Consider the following 23,297-nt stretch of genomic DNA (forward strand, 5'->3'; position numbering starts at 1 on the left):
TTCTAAGCGCTGGACCCTAGATCCTCCTCCTCCCAAGCTGGTGAAATATGGTAGCACCAAGATGCTCAAAGCTGATCATAGGTTCTCAGGAAAACTAACTAAACTAAACTAAAACTAAATGCTGTAAACTTAGAGCGGCCCACTTAAAGGGACTCCCAGCTAACGCAGAATGGCCTTCCCATGGGACCTATTATTAAATTCACCTCTGGCTCAGTGATAACACCAATTGCAGCCCTCAGAAAGGGTGGTCCCTGCCCCGCCACCACGATCTTCTCCATTTGGTTAGAGGAGAACTCGGAAATCTGCAGGGGTGGAAGGTTGGGCCAACTTCCACCACACAGCAGGCCACCGTGTTGCTACCAATATATACGGAGTACCTAAGCAGTGCACTTGGGAGCAGGCTAAAGAAGGAAAAGATCCAGTCCCTGCCCTCAAAGCACTTACAATTCTTCAAATTAAATAGAGAAACAGCATGATCTACTGGAAAAAGCACAGGCCCGGGAGTCAGCTCTGCCACGTCTGCTGTGTGACCTTGGGCAACTCACTTGCCTTCTCCGTGCCTCAATTACCTCATCTGTAAAGTGGGGATTAAATCCTACTCCTTCCTACTTGGACTCTGGGACAGGGACTGTGTCCAACCTGATTACCTGGAATCTGCCTGCGTGGCTCAGTGGAAAGAGCACGGGCTTTGGAGTCAGAGGTCATGGGTTCAAATCCCAGCTCCGCCACATGTCTGCTGTGTGACACTGGGCAAGTCACTTCAGTTCTCTGAGCCTCAGTTACAATCAATCGTATTTATTGAGCGCTCACTGTGTGCAGAGCACTGTACCAAGCGCTTGGGAAGTACAAGTTGGCAACATATAGAGACGGTCCCTACCCAACAGTGGGCTCACAGTCTAGTGGGCTCTCAGTTACCTCATCTGTAAAATGGGGATGAAGACTGTGAGCCCCACGTGGGACAACCTGATCACCTCATATCCCCCAGTGCTTAGAACAGTGCTTTGCACATAGTAGGTGCTTAACAAATGCCATTATTATTATTATTATTATTTAGAACAGTACTTGACACTCTAGCTCATTTAGAACAGTTCTCTGCACAAAGTAAGTACTCAATAAATACAACTGAATGAATGAATTAATTCAGGGAGAGGAAGAGACCTGCAAACCTTTTTTTTATTATTTGCATTTTTTATGGTATTTGTTAAGCACTCAATAGTACCAGGCATTGTACTAGGAGCTGGGGGAAGATACACGCTAATCAGTTTGGATGCAGTCCTCCGCATCCCAGTAGGGCTCATTGTTTTACAGATGAGGTAACAGACATGGAGACCTTAAGTGACTTGCCCAAGGTCACACAGCAGACAACTGGCAGAGCCGGGATTAGAACCCAGGTCCTCTGACACCCAGGTTCATAGTCTATCTACTGGGCCATGATGCTTCTCACTAGCCCACTCGGCTATTCAACCGTTTGCCTCAGGAACTTGCTAGACTCCAGTGGGCCTTCCCACTTTTCGCGAACAGCCCGCCCCAGGCTGAATGGAATAGGTAGCTGCCAACCCAGCATTCTGTGCCTGCAGTTATGTCTACACCTCCAAATTATCCAGATAAAAATTCAGATCTAATAAATGCACTTCTGCCTCAATAATCAGATACCCCAAGCAGCTGGAGGAAGTGGGGCCCAAGAAAGAAAGCGAGAAAATTCAGGCTAAACTTTGCTTTTGGGCCAGAATTATCACGACAATTTGGTGAGTACATCCAGGCTTGAGTTTCCACTCTCCTTTGGGGACTGAATTGACTGTGCATCCACACTCAGGATGCAGCTCCTCTCAATGGCCTCCAAAGCTATTCTACGCCAGAGTAGAGAGAGCTGGAGGAGGCTGCAGGCCCTGAGGTGATGATCATGGATTCTAATCCCCGCTCTCCCAGTTGCCTGCTGTGTAACCTTGGACAGTGCACTTAAACTTCTCTGTGCCTCAGTTAACTCATCTGTAAAATGAGGATTCAATACCTGTTCTCCCATTTACTTAGACTGGGAGCCCATGTTGGCCAGGGACTGTGTCCCGCTTATCTTGCATTAAGCCCGGCGCTTAGAACGGTACTTGACACACAGTAAGCACTTAACAAATACCATTAAAAAATGATCTTCATGATGCCCTACATGAAGCACACACTGTGGCTTCAGGCCAAATGCATCCCAGAAAACAATGTTCTTTTCAGGAAGGTAGAAAGAGGAGCAGATGCCAGGAGTAACCCCAAGCCTTCCATATTTCATCGTAGACCTCAGAGGCATCTGACACCATAAACAGACTTGATTTTTTGCAGTGTTTAAGCAAAGTTGACTGTCCTGAGTTCAGAGATTATTATTATGATTATTAGTATTACGGTACTTGTTAAGCACTTACTCTGTGCCGAGCACCATTCTAAGCACTGGGGAAGATGCAAGTTAATCAGGGAGGAGACAGTCTCTGTCCTACATGGGGCTCACAATCTTACGTCCATTTTACAGATGAGGTAACAGAGGCACAGAGAAGTTAAGTGACTTGGCCAAGGTCATGGGAGCTGGGATTAAAACCCAGGTCTTTCTGACTCCCAGGTTTGTGCTCTAGCCATGCTGCTTCTCAACATCCCAAAGCAATTCCACAACAGCATGGCCAGTCAAGACAGAGTAGAAGGTGCTTCGCTCATCGCCTTCAGAATACAGCCGTCCTGTGTAATAGCCCAATCCCATTTAATCTAGTCCATCAATCAACTAGTCTGTGCTAGTTTGCTGGGGTGATGTGATTCAGCAAGAACCTTTTCCACCTTCACAGGCTAAAGCAGTCTTGAGAGTCATAAAGATATCACGGAGGGGCTGCTCTATGGTGGAGGCACATACGCAGGTGATTATATGCCACTCTGTAGAGATGGCACAGTGTTTAGGATGACAGCGTGCCCGAAGAAGACTGAGGTTATGTATTGTACCAGCCCGGACCAGTGAATCTCTACACACCAAAGATTTGCTTCAGCATCAAAGAATGTAGTGGGTGTCACCAATCAAATGATGCACAGATAGACAAAGGGGTTTTCACTGTGCCTCGATCTCGTCTACCTCGCCGCTGAACATAAACTGACTCTGGCCTGGAATGCCTTCTCTTCTCAAATCCTACAAATCCCCCGCTTCAAAGCCTTATTGAAGGCACATCTCCTCCAAGAGGTCTTCCCTAAGTCCCCCTTTCCTCTTCTCCCACTCCCTTCTGTGTTGCCCTGACTTGCTCCCTTTATTCACCCCCCCCAACCTCCCATCCCACATCACTTATGTACATATCTGTAATTTATTTATAGTAATGTCTGTTTCCCCTCCTCTAGACTGTAAGCTTGTTGTGGTCAGGGAATGTGTCTGTTTACTGTTGCATTGTGTTCTCCCAAGTGCTTAGTACAGTGCTCTGCAAACAGTAAGCACTCAACAAAGATGACAATGAATGAAAGAACAGGGTTGAAAACCAACTTAAGGTCATCATTAAGAAGGTAATGATGACCTTAAGTTGGTTTTCAACCCTGTTCTTTCATTCCTTCTGTGAAAAGATGACAGACGGGGGGGAAATGAAGTAGTGAGCATTCAAAATACATTTTTTAACCCTACCAATGTGTGAAGTCTTGAACTAAGCACTGAAGAGAACACATGGAGTTTAAATCAGAGATGGTCCCTGGCCCACAAGAGGCCCACCGTCTAAGATGTGGGGAGGACCGACAAACAGGGAAAAATTTAACAGGCAAAAATGGGCAAAAACAGAAACAACAACAGTAAAAAGGCAATATTTTGTTCCTCAGCCCCTTCGTTGGTCTGGGCCTGGCTGCCCTGATCCAAACCGTTACAACCATCCCAACCTTCTGAATGTTGGGAAGGCAAAATCTTGCAAACAAACTAAAGATCTACAAAGTGTAATACGGCCAAATCTCAACTTGGATGTCCCGCCAACTCTTCAAACCAAAGATGCCAGAAACAGAACGCATCCAAACCCTGTCCTAGTTCTGACTTTCCCATCGCCATAGACAGCACCATTATCCTCTCTGTCTCACAAGCCGGTAACCTTGGCGTTATCCTTGATTTATCTCTCTCATTCGACCCACATATTCAATCTATCACCGAATCCTGTCAGTTCTATCTTCACAACAATGCTAAAATCTGCCCTTCCCTCTCCATCCATTCATCCATTCAATCGCATTTATTGAGCGCTTACTCTGTGCAGAGCACTGTACTAAGAGCTTGGGAAGCATCCAGATTGCTACTACACTGATCCAAGCACTTAACCAGCCCTGCCTTGACTACTGCATCAGCCTCCTTCCCTACCTCCCTGCCTCCTGTCCCTCCCCACTCCATCCATACTTCATTCTGCTTCCCGGATCATTTTCTCTGCAGAACCATTCAGTCCATGTTTCCCTACTCCTCAAGAATCTTCGGTGGTTGCCCATTCACCTCTGCATCAAACAGAAACTCTGTATCTTTGGCTTTAAAGCTATCTCCTTGCCCCCTCCTAACTTACCTCACCAATTTTCTACTACAACCTAGCGCAAACACTTCGCTCCACTAATGCCAACCTATCCACTGCACCTTGATTTCAACTACCTCACTGCTGACCCCTCACCCACAACCTGCCTCCGGCCTGGAACTCCTTCCCCCTTAATATTTGACAGAACACTACTCTCCTCACCTTCCAAGCCTTAGAACGATCACATCTCTCCAAGCAGTCTTCCCTTTCTAGGCCCTCCTATTTACCTACTCCTCCTCCCTTCTGTGCTGCCCTTGCACGCCCATCCACCCTCAGCCCTACATGTTTGTCTCCCCTTCTAGACGGTAAGCTCATTTTTTTAAGCACTTACTATGTGTCGAACACTGTTTTAAGCACTGGGGTGGCTACAAGTTAATTAGGTTGGACACAGTCCCTGTCCCTCACAGGGCTCACAGTCTAAGAGGGAGAACAGGAAAACCAAGGCACAGAGAAGTGACTGGCCCAAGATCACACAGCACTGGGTCCCACCCCTGAAGCACTTAGTTATACCCCATCAAACCCCACAGTACATATACACATCTCCTTATACTCAGTTGTCTCACCTATAATTCATTTTAATGTTTGACCATGCTCTCCCCCCGAGCCCCCGACTAACTGCCTTGAAGGCTGGGATCATGTCTACCAACTGCATGTGTTCTCCCAAGCGCTTAGTAAAATTCTCTGCACAACGTAAGGGCTCAGTAAAAACCACCGTTTGACTGAAGTGTCTATTACAGTGGTCCGCATACAGGAGATGCTTGGCAAGTAAGAAAAAGCGAATGAAGTAAACTCATGAATGGAATTTCTGTGAATTCCAGACACATCTGTGTATTCTGAGAGATGAGCTCTGTCTTTAGAAACTGTCCCAAGGGCTCAAGTGATGAGACCTGTGAGCAGAATGGGCAGGCAGGAGCAGGGAGGCTTCTTCAGTGAAGGAGGTAGCTGAAGAATGGAGGCCTTAAAAATCAGGGGAGAAATCTGACCTGACACTTCTGAAGTTCCAGTATTCTTTTTAGGGTAAATAGTTGTGGTATTTGTTAAGTGCTTACTATGTGCCAAGCACTGTACTACATGTTGGGGCAGACACAAGATCATCAGGCCCTACAAGGCACTCACAGTCTAAGTAGTCTAAATAGGAGGGAGACCAGGTATTGAATCCCCATTCTGCAGATGAGGGAACTGAGGCACGGAGAAGTGAAGTGACTTGCCCAGATTCACATAACAGGTAAGTGGCAGAGCTGGGATTAGAATTCAGGTTCTCTGATTCCAGGCCCGAACTTTAATCACTAAGGCCATATGCTGCTTGGCCAAAAAGACCACTCTCAGATGGCCAAGGAGGAAGATGAGGGTGATCCTCTTTTTTTAAACATTAAGTAACTGAGCCCACCGGGTCTTCAGTTCCAAGAAGTCTTGTTTGAACTTCTGGGATTCCCTGGGAACAACCCCCTTCCACAAATTTGCCCAGAAACCAGGAGGTGATACTGAGCAATTTACCCTCATTTCTTCCCCGGATTGCTGGCACTTGGTATTCAACAAGCCTTCATCTAAATGCACATTCAGTTGAACAGGAAACCATTTCAATCTCGCCAGGAGAGATGAAGAAAAGTGTCCAACTACCCTGGCTGGGTTTACCTAGGGAAGCAGCTGGAAACGTTTTTTCAAAACTCATGGCAGTCTTGACTGCCCTAATGATATCTGAATTGCTAGTCAGCTGACATTTTGGCAGCTGGAACTCTGTGTCCCAATTCAGGATGGGAGGATTCAGGAGCAGTGGGTTGAGCCGGTATAGACAGGAATGCTTTTTCTTGAGATACCATCCGGGGTGTCCGTGTGATGGACAGATGCTGCCTGGGGTGCTGGTGGCCTCTGGCATCCTTCTCCCAGCTGGTCAAGAATAGACATGGGCATTTTGTCCCGGCTAAAGCCTAAGAGAAAAGACCCCAGGGCCTTATCATTGAGCCCATGACACAGTGAGCTTCCCAAGTTACGGGCATCTCTACTTAATCACACTGAAGCCCAAGGCATCAGGGGACCTGGGTTCTAATCCTGGCTTTGCCAACTGTTTGCTGTGTGACCCTGGGCAGATCAATTAACTTTTCCGTGCCTCGCTTTCCTCAACTATAAAAAAATGGGGATTAAATCCTACTTCCTCCTACTTATAATGTGAGAGCCACATGTGAGTCAGGGATCGTGTCCAACCTAATAAATTTGTATCTATCTCATCCCTTGTAACAGTGCTGGATGTAGTAAACACTTAACAAATACCATAAAAAATAAAAGACGGGGTCCCCCTCTGTTCCTCGGATTCACCGGAAAATAACAGAACAAGTGAAATCTGTGTCACAAGGACTATTGACTCTCTAGGGAAGAGGAGGAAAAGCAACTTAGGAACCAGAGGGTTGTAGTAGGAGAGTAGTGAGGTGAAGTAGGAGGGGGAAAGGTGATTGAGTGCTTTGAAGCCAATGGTGAGGTGCTTTTGTTTGATGAGGAGTGGATGGGCAACCTCAAGATGGAATTTCCTGAGGAGTGGGAAAACATGGTCTGAATGTTTCTGAAGGAAAATGATCTGGGCAGCAGAGTGGAGTATGCACTGGAGTGGGGAGAGACAGGAGGCTGGGAGGTCAGCAAGGAGGCTGATAGAATAATCAAGGTGGGAGAGGACAAGTGCTTGCATTAATGCAGTTTGGATGGAGAGGAAAGGGTGGAATTTAGCGATGTTGTGAAGGTAGAAGAAGGTAGAAAATGGAAAGACGGATATACGGATGAATAAGTGCTTCAAAAGGAGAGAGTGAAAGTCACTATGTACAAAAGTCCTTCAGGGAATTGTGCATGCATAAAATGTGGAGGTGGTGCAGAGATGCTGAAGTAGTGGTTGGGAAGCTATGACCTAGAGAGAAGAAAAATTAATTGGTGAGGGTTTTGTGTAAAAGGTGGGATTTCAGATGGAATTTAAAGATGAGAAAAGCCATGGCCTGACAGATTTCGAGTGGGAGGGAGTTCCAGGAAAGAGGAAATAGGGAGCGATGAGAGATAGGAGCAATGAGAGGAAGGTACAGTGAGTAGACGAGTTTAGAGAAACAAAGAGTGTGAGCTGGGGTGTGGTGGGAGAGGTGAGTAGTTAAGTCAAGGGGAAAGAGCTGATGGGGAGCCTCAGAATCAATGAAGAAGAGCTTCTGCTTGATGCAGAAAGGAATGGGTAACCACTGAAGGTCTTCCAGGAGTGCAGAGGACTACGCTCATGTGTACAGACTGCTTTAGAAAGATGACACAAATGGCACAGTCACACAGATGGAACCACTGAGGGAGTCAGACACTGTATGTGTTGGATCCAAGTCTCACAACCCTAGAGAAAATTGGACAACTGCAGCTGTGGGGGAGGCCCTTGGGCGTGATCTGAAGATCCTGAACGTTAGTAACCATCACTCTGTGACAATTCACAAAACCAAGAACTGAAATTAAAAAGGAAAAAGGAAAAATGGAAACTGCTTAGTTACCCTAACAAAAGTAGCAGGGCCCAATAAATAGTCAGGTAACTTAGGGGTCTTAGACCCAGACAAGAGATTTCACAAGACGGACTTTTAACAAAAGCCAGTGAGCTTGAAAGTTATGAAGAAATGCAGAATACTTGCAATTAGGATTTCCAAGAGTGATTCTGGGGATTGGAAAGGTCATGAGAGGAGTTGGACAACAAAGTCCAAACAAGCACACTCAGAAAGAAGAATGTGGTAGGCCTAAGGTCTTTACAATGTATATTTCAAAAAGGGAAGGAAATCTGTTTGTCAGGATGAAATTATAATACTAGAACAGAGTAGGGTGGAATGCCCAAATCAATCCTGAATGCCCAAGGGAAAAGGAATAATAATAATAATAAAACTTTAAAAGCACTTACTGTGTGCTAGGCATTGGGGCTAGAGTTACACAAGACAAATGGGACACAGTCCCTGACCCACATGGGACTCAAAGTCTGAAGGGGAGGGAGAAGACTTTTTTAAACCCCACTTTTTACAAAAGAGGAAACTGAGGCCCAGAGAAGTGACTTGCCCACGGTCACACAGCAGGCTGGTGGGAGGAACCGGATTTAGAACCCAGCTCTCCTGGCTCCCAAGCCTGTGATCTTTCCACCAGGCTATGCAGCTTTTTTTGTGGTATTCGCTTAGGGCTTACTATGTGCCGGGCACTCTTCTAAGCACTGGAGCAGAAACAGTCATAATTTCCAATTTCCATTTTACGGAGGCACAGAGAAGTTGTGACTTGCCTGAGGTCACACAGCAGACAAGTGGTGGAGCTGGGATCAGAACCCAGGTCCTGGATCTCCCAGTTTCCACCAGGCAACACTGCTTCCCAAGCGGCTTCATGGGAAGCTGCTTCAGGGACAAAGGGAAAAATACATGGAAGGGATCCCGTGTTTAGAACAGTGCTTGGCACATAGCAAGCGTTTAACAAATGCCATTATTATTATTATTATTATTATTATTATTATTATTATTATTATCTGAGTGGAATTTGGGGGAGAAAAGGACTAAGCTAAACAGAATCAGGAGGAGCATGGAGCATATCACTCTCCACCAATCAATGAACAGCAAATAGTGAGTGCTTACTGTGTGCAGGGCACTGTATTAAGTGTTTGGGAGAATACAATACAGCGGAGCTGGTAGTCACAACCTCTGCCCTCGAGGAGCTTAAAATGTAGCACTCTTGCTCGAAAAGAGAATCTGCTACATCAAAAAACTTGAGATTTTGTTTTCACACATCCAGGTTCTGCTTGGGAGCTTCCACCTGGCGTTGTGGCTTCTCCAGGGAGATTCTTGTTCCAATCAGTACATGGAACCTCTCCAACATGGGGAAAAAGAGCAACGGGAATGATTAATGTAAAACTTCTCAGGCTGCTGCTGTGTAGGCTTTCCTTTCCATGAAGAAAGAGGAGGAGACAGGGAGGTGTGTGTGTCAAGGGGGAGTCTACTGTATTCATTCCCTCTGCTTTCTGAAGCTGCACAGGGGTAACAGTCCCTAAAGGGAAAGCATCAGAACAGGGAAAGGGGCTATGAAAAGAACCAAAAAAAAGACTGAGGTATGGCAGAATAAGGAATTCACAAGACAAAGCTGCGGGGAGAAATTCTCAGGAGAACAAAATGGAGTTTGAAGGAATTTGTCAGAGGAAAGCTGCAGGAGAAATACTAGAGGATTCTGAAAGTCTGCAAATGCTGCGGAAAAGCTAGACGGGAGTCTCCCAGAGTGGAAATGTATCGTTTAAAGAAATGCTGTTGTTTCAAGGCTAGAGGGCCTCTCAGGGCACACAAAACAGTCCAGCTTTCTGGGGGCTGGGATGAGCGGAATTCCATGCGGTCACACGCACTTCCTCCCCTCAACGAATTTGGAATTGTGGGCCTTGACAGGGATGTGGCCAGTGACATCTGAAGGCATAAAGGACCACTGGGGATTGGGCAGGTGGTTAGGAACAAATGAAAGGAGAAGTGGGAAGCAGTTGGCTTGGATGTCAAGGTAAGGTAACTCTTTCTGTGATGGTGGCTTTTAAAATTACTTCCCTGCTTCCCTGCAGCTCCTGTGAGCATCGCCACCCCCACCTCCAACCCCAACTTCCTGGACCTCTGAGCTACTGCCATAGAAGAGGGCAGAGTCGTAAAGTCAGAACCAGTATGTTGTGAAGTTGAAACAGGGTGTACATTTAGAATCAAGTGATCGATAATATTAAATGAGAGCTTACTGTGTGCAGAACACTGTACTGAGCTCTTGGGAGAGGACATTAGAGTAGGCAGACATGATCCCTGCCCTTAAGGGGCTTACAGTCTAGCAAGGGAGACACTAAAATTACAGATAGGGGGGAAAAATAAATTTTAAAGATCTGTACATCAGTTAGATCAGCATTACCAGTGGGTGGGCTGGGGTTGGGTACTCAAGTCGCTTTGTTGACTGGAAGTGCTGAAGATTCAGAGGCCGGGAGAGTATGATGGGGGCATGAGAGATTAATTCTTTCCTCCCTTCTTTCCTTCTACAGCCCAGCCCGCACCCTCCGCTCCTCTGCCGGTAATCTCCTCACTGTGCCTCGTTCTCGCCTGTCCCGCCATCGACCCCCAGCCCACGTCCTTCCCCTGGCCTGGAATGCCCTCCCTCCCAACATCTGCCAAGCTAGCTCTCTTCCTCCCTTCAAAGCCCTACTGAGAGCTCACCTCCTCCAGGAGGCCTTCCCAGACTGAGCCCCCTCCTTCCTCCCCCCTCCCCCCCCGCACTACCTCCTTCCCCTCCCCACAGCACCTGTATATATGTTAGTACAGATTTATTACTCTATTTATTTTACTTCTACATATTTACTATTCTATTTATTTTATTTTGTTAATGATGTGCATCTAGCTTTACTTCTATTTATTCTGATGACTCGGCACCTGTTCACATGTTTTGTTTTGTTGTCCGTCTCCCCCTTCTAGACTGTGAGCCCGTTGTTGGGTAGGGACCGTCTCTATATGTTGCCAACCTGTACTTCCCAAGCACTTAGTACTGTGCTCTGCACACAGTAAGCACTCAATAAATACAACTGAATGAATGAATTAATTAATTAAGGCCTCCTGGGGAAGATGTGATTTCAGAAGGGCTTAAAAATATTTTAGAAACACTGTAAATGCCATTCATGTGTATCAACCCTCTCATCTCTATTCTAATGATTCCCAGCCTTACAGCACTTATGTACATATCTGTAATTAATTTATATTAATGTCTGTCTCCCTCTCTAATAATAAGAATAATTATGGTATTTCTTAACTGCTTACTATGTGCTAGGCACTGTACTAGGTGCTGGGTTGGATATAAGCAAATTGAGTTGGATACAGCCCCTATCCCATGTGGGGTTCATAGTCTTGATCCCCATTTTACAGATGAGGTAACTGAGGCACAAAGAAGTGAAGCGACTTGCCCAAGGTCAGACAGCAGACAAGTGGCAGAGCAGCAATTAGAACCCATGACGTTTCGACTCCCGGGCCTGTGCTCTATACACTACACCATGCCGCTTCTCTTGTTGTGGGCAGGAAATGTGTCTGTTTATTGTTATATTGTACTCTCCCAAGCACTTGGTACAGTGCTCTGCACACAGTAAGCACTCAAATACAATCAATCAATCGTATTTATTGAGTGCTTACTATGTGCAGAGCACTGTACTAAGAGCTTGGGAAGTACAAGTTGGCAACATATAGAGACAGTCCCTACCCAACAGTGGGTTCACAGTCTAAAAGGGGGAGACAGAGAACAAAACCAAACATACTAACAAAATAAAATAAATAGAATAGATATGTACAAGTAAAATAAATAGAGTAATAAATATGTACAAACATATATACATATATACAGGTGCTGTGGGGAAGGGAAGGAGGTAAGATGGGGGGGCTTACAATTGAATAAATTCCCAAATCTAGATCTCCAGCTTTGATCTTTTTCCTTCTCTGCAGTGTCATACTTTCTTGGGCCTTTGGAACATCTCTTCTTGGATAATAATAATAATGATGGTATTTGTTAAGCGCTTCCTATGTGTGAAGCACTGTTCTAAGCTCTGGGGGGTGGGGGGGATACAAGGTGATCAGGTTGTCCCCCCGTGGGGCTCACAGTCTTAATCCCAATTTTACAGATGAGGTCACTGAGGCTCAGAGAAGTTAAGTGACTTGCCCAAGGTCACACAGTAAACATATGGCAAAGCCGGGATTAAAACCCATGACCTATGGCCTGCCAACAGCTCAAATTTAGCATGTCCAAAACAGAATCCTCATCTTCCCACCCAAATCCCATCCTCCCCAAGACTTCTCCATCATTGCAGACAGCAGCACCATCCTTCCAGTATCACAAACCCAGAACCTTGGTATTATCCTCAACACATCTCTCTCATTCAACCCACATAGTCAATCTATCACCAAATCCTGTTGGTTCAACCTTCATAACACTGCTAAAATCTGCCCTTTCTTCTCCATCCAAACTACTATGACACTGACCCCAAGCACTTATCCTATTACTACATCAGCCTCCTTGCTGACCTCCCTGCCACCCGCCTATTCCAAGAGGCCTTTCCCAACTAAGCCCTCATTTCCCCTACTCCTCTCCCTTCTGCCATCATCACCCTTGCTCTTGGATTTGTACCCCAAACTCAACCCAGCAGCATTTTTAGACATATCTGGAATTTATTTTTAATGCCTATTTATCAGAATAGATAAATAGAATTATACACATCATTAATAAAATGAAATGAATAGAGTAATAAATATGTACAAATATACACAAGTGCTGCGGAGAGGGGAAGGGGGTAGGGCAGAGGGAAGCTCCTTGTGGGTAGGGGCACATCTATCAACTCCCTTATTGTATTCTCACAAGTGTTTAACACACTATTCTGCATGCAGTAAGCAAGCAATATAATTGACTACATTCTCCCAAATGTATTTGACAGTGCTACGCATGCCGTAAATACTCAGTAACTACCACTGATTGATTTGTAAGTGCCTTAACTCAAAAAGTCTTAAGCCAAAGACATCGTGGGATAGTCACAGTTGCGGTTACATTAAAAGATGGACACAATAAAAACAGCTAAATAAATTGTTATGGAATTGGGACTGATGAAAAGATTTCCAAATGGAGAGGAACCTGATTGAAAAGGGGCAGTTAAACCCAGAGTGGAGAGAAAAGAATAGACTTTTACACATAGTATATTTAACTTTTAAGACCCTCCTATTTGTAAGTTTTTGTACAAAAGCATTTTCCATAAAAGTCTCCTGTGGACAAATGAAATAATGGATGAAACAGTTTGGAGTCCTTCAGAGTCAATCAATGGTATTTATTGAGCTCTTACTGTGTGCAGAGCTTGGGAAAGTGCAGTTCAATGGAGCTGGTAGACATGATCCCTGCCCACAATGCACTTAAAGTCTACAGGGGCTGGGGAAGAAGAAAATTAAAAGTACTTCGCAAATAGAAGACCCTATTATTAGCCCTGCTCCTGTCACTTAATGATAATAATAATAATAGTAATAATAATAGTAGCTGTAGTATTAAAGTGCTTACTATGTTGCTATGTGCCAGGCACTGTTCTAAGAGCGGGGGTAGATACACAGGTAAAGCCCACATAGGGCTCACAGTCTTAATTCCCATTTTACAGATGAGGGAACTGAGGTACGGAGAAGTGAAGTGACTTGTCCAAAGCCACCCAGCAGACAGGTAGAGGAGCCAGAATGAGTCCTTGTGACGCCGAGGCCCATGCTCTATCCACTAGGCCATGCTACTTCTGGATATCGCCCACCTATACCTACCACCATTCACTTCTGCTGTTTACTCGTGTCCTACCGTCGGCCTGCTTCCAAGCCGCACCACCCTCGGACATGTTCCATCTGAGCCACGCTGCGTTCGTTTGACCAGAGTCAGGCTGCATGCCAGTGGCCACCCTTAAGCCATTTGGCTTAAACGACTGTTCAGTGCCCACAGGCTGTATCCCTTGGCCATCCTCCCTTCATCTCCTTAGATGATTCTGTCCAAAACAAGGCAAAAGATGGGATCAAATGTAGCTGGAAGATTTAATCCACCCACCCCCATGTCCTCAACCACACTCACCCACCAGCGATGCTTACTGTCCAAGCCTGGGGCTACTGCTCTGTAGATTAATCGTCGGACACGCTTAGCAGCTTCCGCTGCCAAAAATAATGATCTGGGTCAGGGTTTCCCAGCAGGAAAGAGTCGAGGAGGAGGAACGCTTTAACTTGCAGGGACTATCCACCGTGATCTTTTACCTAGGGCTAGATTCGACACTCAGATGCCTGCACTCGGCTGCCGCTGGTTTCTGTGGGAGCTGCGTATGGATGTCTGAAAGCAGAACTAGCTCCATAGTCATTAAGCATGGGTATCCTCCGTGAGCACTCTGGAGAACAGCGTAATTACATGTTCCCTTGGATACCTTCAGCCCAAGCCAGGGGAGGAAGAGGAGCCACGACTGCCGTCCGTGACCCCAACCCTTGGACCCCAGAATTGGTCAGAGTGAAGCTCTGCAGGCAAGAAATCCTGTGATGGGCCCATAACTAGACCCCCTCTCCCCCAACACCTGAGACAGAAATACCCTCTAACTGTGCCCACTCCCCCGCACTCCCTCCCAGCTGGAAGATCAACAGAATAGCTGCCCGCTTTAAATGGAAACACACCCCGCTTCACAAGCTGCACACTCAGCCCGTGAAAGGAGGTGAGAGCGAACCGGAAAACCTGCTCAGTTCTCTACTAATGACCGCAAAGCTCTCGAGGCAATGTGAGGAATCAATCAATCAATGGTATTTATTGAGCGCTTTCTGTGTGCAGAGCACTGTACTGTAAGTGCTTGGGAGCGTACGATATTGCAGTTGCCCTGCCCACAAGGAGCTTACAAGCCTGCACAGAGCAGGTTCCATCGCAAGCCACTCTGTCCAGTTGGAAACGGGCTGTCCTGAAAAATAAGCAGGGACGTGCTGCTAATTTCTCACAAGGTAAAAGGTTCTGTGTGGATAAGCCAGGGCTCCGATTAATTAATGGGACATGGGGCAGGTGAATTATGCTAATTATGACCCCATTTTCTCCCGTCGTGGGTGGATCTCTTTAAGAGTGGGCGGCTCTTACCAAGAGCGGCCAGAGAGAGGTGGGCCTATGGAGATGTCTTGCCCAGACTGGTCCTGGGCACTGTTTCTAATCAGCTTACCTGCTGGCTCGAAAGGTGCTGACCCTTCTCCTTTGCATCCTATGAGTGTGGTAGCCCCAAAATGAAGGGAGCCAGAGTTGTCGCCCCGAGTACTTGCTGGCTCGAAAGGTGCTGACCATTCTCCTTAGCATCCTATGAGAGTGGTAGCCCCAAAATGAAGGGAGCCAGAGTCGTCGCCTCGGCCGTAAAGTAGGAAAACAAAGGGGTATCTTATGGGAATGGTGTGAAAAATCTTATGCAGTTTTGTTTTTTTTCACAGTACTTGTTAAGCACTTCCTATGTGCCAAGTACTGTAAGTGCTGGGGTATATACAAGATAATCAGGTTGGGCACAGCCCCTGTCCTACTAGAGCTCACAGTCTAAGTAGTAGGGAGTAAGATTTAATCCTCATTTTGCAGATAAAGTAACTGTGGCACAGAGAAGTTAAAAGACTTGCCGAAAGTCACACAGCAGGTGAGTGGCAGAACTCGGATTAGAACCCAAGTCCCCCTGATTCCCAGGCCCGGGCTCTACCCACTCAAAAATCATGAAGAGTTTTACAGAGTAATGCTGCAGGGCTGCTGAACATGTTCCCAAATAAAGCAGGGAAGCTGATGCCTGTGAATTGGCTTGGAGGCCCTCTGTGTGTGGATGTGGATGTCTCTGTGTGCGTGCCTGTCTCTATGTGGTGTGCATGTGTAAATGTTGGGGGAGGTCTCTGAGGCCCCTGGACAGATGGAAGACTTAAAGAATCTACACACCAGAGAAGTCAGTCCACAATGCCCCCTCTCACTGAGAGACATGACAGACTTGGGCTGTTACTTCACAAACACACATGCGAGCACCTACCTACCTCAGATCAATCAGGCACCTAACAGAGAGCTTGTTTGCTAGAAAAAGTCATCTGTCCTAGGTCACGTTTTCCTTCTCTCGCTAATACGCACATCCACATTCACAAATTAGCTAAACCAGCAATAATTTCAGCCTTGAATATTGCTCAAGAGATCACTAAGTCAAAGGAATTGATTCTTTCAGCCAGTCACTAGTCCTCAGGAGGGGCCTCATCCCACTTAACCCCTGATGGCTAGACGGTAGGCTGGTGCTGCAGGTGTGAGGATGGGTCAGGGGAGGGGGGAGGTGTGCTGGCTGCCCTCCAAACTCCCAGCTCTGCTATCACCAGGAGCAGACCCATAGCCGTGACTGAGGAGCCTCTCCTCTGTGGCCCCCAGCTAGACTGCAAGAACGGAAACAGATTTATTGCTCTATTTTACTTGTACATATTTACTATTCTATTTATTTTGTTAATGATGTGCATTTAGCTATAATTCTATTTGTTCTGATGATTTTGATACCTGTCTACATGTTTTGTTTTGTTGTCTGTCTCCCCCTTCTAGACTGTAAGCCTGTTGTTGGGTAGGGACCGTCTCTATATGTTGCCAACTTGTACTTCCCAAGTGCTTAGTCCAGTGCTCTGCACACAGAAGGCGCTCAATAAATACGACTGACTGAATGAACGAATAAACAGAGGGACCTAAGGGAGAGCCAGAGAACCTGCAGAGTTTACAACCCCAAACTAGCTTCCCAAAAGGGATTCCAAAAAAGGGAGTCCATTCCCAGCAAAGTCGGTACACACCTGAGTGTTCAACAAGTAAGACTGAAGACACACTTTGGTGTTTCTGGGTTGGACGCGGGGGATATAGAAGATGGAAAGAAAGTGGCAAGTGGGGTCAGGGGTCAATGGGCAAGGGCTCTGCAGGATCATCCCTTCTCCAAACAGTCACGATTCCCCAGCTGGAGGCATTTATAGACACCACTGGAGCCCTTCAGAGGAAGTGATTTAGATGTCATTCGCAGCTGCTGGTCACCTGGTCCTCGTGGAACCCTAAATGGTCTCTCAGTGGAGGGAGAGATCAATGAGCCTTCCTCCTCCTGTGCACGCATGTGCACACACATACACCCACACACAATGCCTGTGTGGTGCTCGGGCAGTGGAAACTCGGTAATAGAAGACGAATGATACAGCTGCCACAAAGGGGTGGGAGAGAAGCATGTCATCACCCCAGGGGGCCCGACCGGGAGCCACTTTTCAACATAGGGGGAGGATAATTTTCATCGACCAGATGATCTTAGAGATCCTTTAGGACATAGCAGCCGCTGCACATCCACTTGGCTCGGCGGGACTAAAAGGAAAACAGCCAGGACAGAGCCGGCTGCTGTGACTCAGAGGTCCTGCAGGTTGAGAGGCTTCTTGACCCGTGGTCTTGACCTCTCGTTCCCCGTGCTGCCTGTCGCAGGCGGCCCAGGGGCTGCTCGGTCAATGCACGGGAAGCAGAAGGCTTGCTTGGACCCACAGCTGCCCATCGTGAGCGGGGAAGGATGACCCGAAGACGAGATACTGGTAGCGGTCAGGAGCCGAGGAGCTAGGTCCTGCTGACAGGAGATTTGGAAAGGTGTGGAGGGAAGAGGGGGTTCCAAGCCAGCAAGCAGCCCAGCCAGAAGAGGAGCAGAGGCCAGGAAACAGGCCCAGGCAGGCTAGGGGACTCTCTCCTCGTTAGTATAAGCTCCGGGGGAGCCACAGGGCAGTGGAAGAAATGGTTCAGCCCTAGAGGTTGACGCTCAAGGACACGAAGCCGCAGCGCCAGCCAAGTCAGGATCCAGAAAACCAGAAAGAGCCGTGGAGAACGGTGGCTGACGGGGGAGTTTTGGGGGCTCATGCTTGCTACCTGACGGGGCAGAAGATGGGCCCCGGGGACTAGGCGCCTTCTTATCAGACCAAATCTGGGGTCGGAGGAGAAAGGGCTTCCTCCTTGAAGAGGGAGCCGAAACGCAAGGATGCCAGACCTCACAGAATTGGCCCCTGAAACTGGCAGACTGATTCTCCTCCCCAAAGGGCCGAAGGAGAGCTTTACCAATAGCAACAGCCTGGCACCTGCAGAGCACCCCCAGAGGGAAGGCTTGCTTGTTCCTTCCTGGAAACTTGAGGAGGGGGACGGGGAGGAAGGATAACAATAATTGTGGCTTGTGTTAAGCACTTGCTATGTGCCAATCACTATACTAAGTGCTGGGGCAGATCCATGATTATCAGGTCCCACATGGGGCTCACCATCTAAGTTGGAGACAGAATAGGTATCAAATTCCCCTTTTACAGATGAAGCAACTGAGGCCCAGAGAAGTGAAGTGATTTGCCCAAGGTTACACAGCAGGCCAGCAGTGGAGTTGGGCTTAGAGTCTAGGTCCCGTGACTCTCAGACTCATGCTCTCTCCACTGCTGAGCAGTGAACTAAATGCTAAGCCCATGTTGGGCAGGGATTGTCTCTACCTGTTGCCGAATTCTACTTTCCAAGCTCTTAGTACAGTGCTCTGCACACAGTAGCGCTCAATAAATACGACTGACTGAATGAATAAAGGCTGGATCCCAGACTCGTGCTCTCCCTAAGCTCTCAATTTGTCCTGGGGCACACTGCTTCTCTCCTTCTCGCCAACATGTGATGGTCTCACTGGCCAGCTGGAGTGGAGAAACAGGAAGATGAATCTGGGGAGGTTTGAAAAGGGCTTTGCGAGCTGAGAAGTAGCATGCTCTGATTGAAAGAGCATAGGCCTGGGAGTTGGGGGACCTGGACTCTAAGCCCAGCTCCACCGCTTGCTTACTGTGTAACCTTGGGCAAGTCCCTTAACTTCTCTGTGTCTCCGCTTTCCCCATCTGTAAAGTGGGGATTACGATTCACCCAGTCCTAGACTGTGAGTCCCATATGGGTCAGGGGCTGTGTCCGATCTGATTCATCACCTACCCGCCCTGGGGCTTAGTTCAGTGCTTGGCACATAGTAAACACTTAAATTATCATCATTACTATTAGTATTGTTACCTGCAGGGGAAAATTGCATGTAAAACAGCAGCCACTCAAGGTGTGGGGTGGGGTGGGACTATTCTCATCCTCCACTAATCCCCTTTAGTCCTCCAGCACCAAAACCAGGGAATCAAATGCTGACTGCCTCCCCTTCACCACACCACATCATCACTCAAGGGGAGAAATAACAACTTAATACCGTTTGGGCATGGCATCGGTAGCTCTTTGCCTGTTTTTGAAGTGGACACCTCAGGGTCTGCACTCCCCTTGCCAGTTGGGAGCGGGGGTAATTGGAAGAGTTTCTGGTACATTCCCTTCTGAGCCTTTGGTGTCCTGAGTATCCAAGACTACCTACAGCCATCTATTCCAAAACCAAGATACGACTTTGGGTCACGGTGACGCCCGTTTCCATTTCAGCTTTTAGGGGTGAAGCCGACTTTCTCCCGCCAGTTCTCCCATCCCCTCCCTGGCCCCCACGCCCCTTCACCCCATTCCGCTTTGCCAGAATGAAGTTGTACCAGAGGCTGAAGGGGCTGATGGCTTTGCTGGTTTAATTTTTTTCCACAGCAGCCCTGAGGGGTTTTAACTCTTTCCTGGGTGCAGAGATTCTGCTTTTGGAGTTGAATGTTTAACTCGTGCTGGGAGACTCATAAATATTCGGAGTCACTCTCTCCCTCTCTGTTTGATTAGGAAATGAGCCTTTAACTCAATGTAATCCCCAAGCCATTAACAAAAAAGCCCTCAACAGCTCCACTATTAGAATTTCACTCTTAACCCACAGAGAATTGAATTAGATTAACATAACTACCCACAATCTGAGTTTATTTTTTGTGCCAGACAGAAACGTGTTTTCAGGAAAGGAGAGAGGGGGGGAAAGAGAGGACAAGAGCATAATGCAATGCAGAAATTGAGATAAGAGATAGATGGACTGATCCACTGTTGGAAGGAAGGGATGCAGTCAGAGATGTGGAGTTGTTTTAAAACTACTGACTTCCCTTTTCCATTTATTTGCAGGGACCTGAGCTACATAAAACTGTTGGCGCTGGGCGAGATCCGCCTCGCTGAGTGTTAGCTGCACCTTCTCATAGGTGCCCAGCCAAGCACCTGAACCAGCTGCATTCCAAACACCTGCCCACCTGCAAGGAAAGGTTTGGGTCTAGATTTCTGTGCAAAAGAGAAAGAGAAGACAGAACACACACAAATGTGCGCGCACACACACACACACACACACACACTTCACTAGTTTACCTTCAGAGAAATAAGCAAAGCCAAAGATAGAATGGGCGAAATTTTGCAGTCTTGAAATCACATACAACCCCATGACAAATTGCATCTAAGAGATCAGTTTGGAAAAAAAAAATGAGGTTGACGGGAACTGAATCCACACAAAATTAATCGCTATTGAAGCAGAAACTCAATAATAAGACACTGCCTTATGCAAATGTGTCCAAGTTTTTCCTCAACTCCATCTCTCTCCAGGCACAAAGAGAAAAAGACGGTGCTAATCTACTGATCTACAAAAATCTACTGATGTGCAGACTTCAGAGCCCAGAGCCCTCAATGCGTTTCCTGAAGGTAGCACAATATACAGAATCCAAACACCAAGAACCCCCAAATGTAACTGGGCCCACAGATAGCAAGAGATCAAAGAACAGCTCTTACCTCAGTAATTCCAACCACTAGTCTCCTCCCCAAATCCTGAACACCAAAGAGAAAATCGGACCTGTTCAGGAATGCTGAGACTTCTCCCGGTGCCCTTAATAATAGATCTGTGCAATCATGCTTGAATACGCTCATTGGGAAGGGCATGGGAATGGCTTATTCAGAATGATCGGAGCTAAACAGTCACCACATTCTCAAAACTGCCAGCGCTAGCACCAAAAAACAAAAAAGGTAACGACACAGAGTTTATCTTAGCAAACAGTTAACTTCTAGGATAGCCAAAACCAGTTTCTCCAATTCATAATTTTAACCGCAATCTACAAGGCCTTCAGAACCCCAATGCGACATTATACTGAGCAAACTTCAAAGGGGAGGTTCTTTGAAAACAGACCAAAAAAAGTTTAAAAGCTTCACCCGGCATAAGTTAGGATCATACAGAAACCATGTAGTGCTGAAGATCATTTTTTCTTTGCTTTTTTGGATTCCATTTTCCCAACAAAGTTTCAAAGCTCTGATTTGGTTTTCAGATGCCACTTCTAATTGATTATTTCTCAATTCATAAATTTGGCTAACTAATCCAGCAAGGGACTGTCTGTTTTTCATTTCTTGAGCTCTAAGCATAAATAGATGCTTCTGATTTAGCAAAGACCCCAAACTAAAATACACCTAGAAGTAAATAATTGAGGGAAATTTAAAAGATTTTGTTTAGACCAACATGCCAATAACATACTTAAAAGAAAACTCTTGAGCCTAATTTCCCCTCTTTGTTCAGTTAAATCTGCCTCTGAAGAAGCTAACATTTTCTTCAGTAGTTTATTCAGAAAGGGAAGCTGAGCCTGGGAGGTTTAGTTAATATTGTTGCTTGATGCTTTGTTGAAATAAAAATTTGAAAAATGAGCCCTCAGGTACACCTTATCTGCTTGCAGCTCAAAATGCATTTCCAGAAAAACAGAGCAGGAAGTATTCTTTGCTCTTTATAACAAAACTTCATGCATGCCTAAGAGAAGACATGTATAAAATGTGAATTTTTTTTACCTCAGTAAAAGTTGTGCCTAATTTTCAGTTGTCTTTTTAAAAACACTCTAATAAGGCTTCCTACCTTAGCACTTTTCCCTTTGTTAAAAATGCTAACTTAATGAAGTGCAAGCTTTTAAAAAAATGCTATTCAGTCCTCAGAAACAAAACCGATTTACAAATCTTTTACATCAATAATACTTTAATCAATACATTACATTGGTAGAACTTAAGTTTGAGGGGATATAAGGCAATTACATTAAGAATTTCTCCTTTTGGGTCAAAAATAGCATGCACTAACTCTCACACCCTTTTAAATAGGTCTGAAATAAGCACTGTTTTCACCAGGATAGCGAAAGTGATGTTGAACGCCAGACCCAAATATCCTCAGCATCTCACTGACTCCTCTTGAGAGGACTCCCCACCTTCCCACCCAACCCCACTCTTTCAGGATTCAGTCAGCAAAAAATAAAACAAGGAAAAGGACTTAGAATAAGACAAACCTCAGGGCCCAACTGGCTTCCCCAAAGTGTCCAAAAACTGAGCGACTCACACGTACCCCACAGACAGGAATCCCATTTTCCATTTGTGCCTGTTAGCTAGGCTTGTACCATGCTGTTATGTTGCTTTTTAAGAATATTAATGTCAAGGCTTGAAGGAATTTCCCAGACACTTCCCACACAGCACCACAGAAACATTCCCCATCCACACTTCCTCCCTCTAACCTTTCCCTAGAGCCCCAATGCTAGGGCGCGCCCCAAGTCAAACTCTTCATGCTCTAAACCCAAACGCTTGCTGAGGGTCTCAGATGTCACCCTCCCCTTGGGATTTGCTTCTCCTGTCTTGGTTGGATCAAAATCAATGAAAACCACCCAAAATCTACCTCTCTGGGGCAAGATTTCCTCAAAAGCAGACCCGGGAGCTGGGAGTCCCTCTGACCTTCCTGGGACAGGCAAGGGGAAGCCGGGTCTCTCCCCACGCCCCCCAAGATGCTGTGAAGATTTAAATCAGGATGCAAGGATAGGTATGGGAAATAGTTGTAACCATAAAAAAAAATAAGGAAAATAAGTGAGCATTTGGGGTTGGGGCAGGGAGGGAGACACGTTGTGGACGAGAGAGAAGTTTCCTTACTTACATGCCGCCGGTGGGAAGTGTGGGGTCTGGAAGTGTTCGGGGGGCGGAGGGGGTTTCGACCCCTCAGGTGTTTCTAATTGCTGATCAGGCGGCCTTCAGCTCTTCCCGCACCAGCCAGCGGTCCCCTCTGTCTGAGTCTCTCTTTGTGACTAAGGACACAGTACTCCCAACCTATAAATAGATCCCAGCTCTGTGATTGATATAACAGGCAGCTGACAAAAAAAAAAAAAAATAACCAGGTCTTAAGCAAAACAGTGAAAGCTAAAGGCTTTCAAACTGTACTGCACCTAATGCAGAATTTCCCTCATCCTCCGACCAGGACCACCAGGGATCCAAAACAAGGAGGCTGGGGAGCAGTGGGGGTGGTGAAAGACCTTCATTTCCCCAGCGGGATTACAACAACTTGAGAACACCTCTATTAAGTGAGCCAAATTCAAGGCGGGAGGG

General features: G+C 46.5%; 1 protein-coding gene across 1 annotated transcript in view; it reads right to left on the reverse strand.

Moving 5' to 3' along the window:
• The window catches only part of ESRRB (estrogen related receptor beta), a 176,943-nt gene extending 154,023 nt beyond the window's left edge, over nt 1-22,920 (reverse strand). The window contains exon 1 of the mRNA XM_038747614.1: nt 22,852-22,920. Coding sequence (XP_038603542.1) covers nt 22,852-22,853 — 2 coding nt within the window. The 5' untranslated portion in view covers nt 22,854-22,920. The remainder of the gene's footprint in view (nt 1-22,851) is intronic.
• Nucleotides 22,921-23,297: the final 377 nt, after the last annotated feature.

The sequence above is a fragment of the Tachyglossus aculeatus genome, chromosome 1, assembly GCF_015852505.1.
Source record: "Tachyglossus aculeatus isolate mTacAcu1 chromosome 1, mTacAcu1.pri, whole genome shotgun sequence".
NCBI lineage: Eukaryota > Metazoa > Chordata > Mammalia > Monotremata > Tachyglossidae > Tachyglossus > Tachyglossus aculeatus.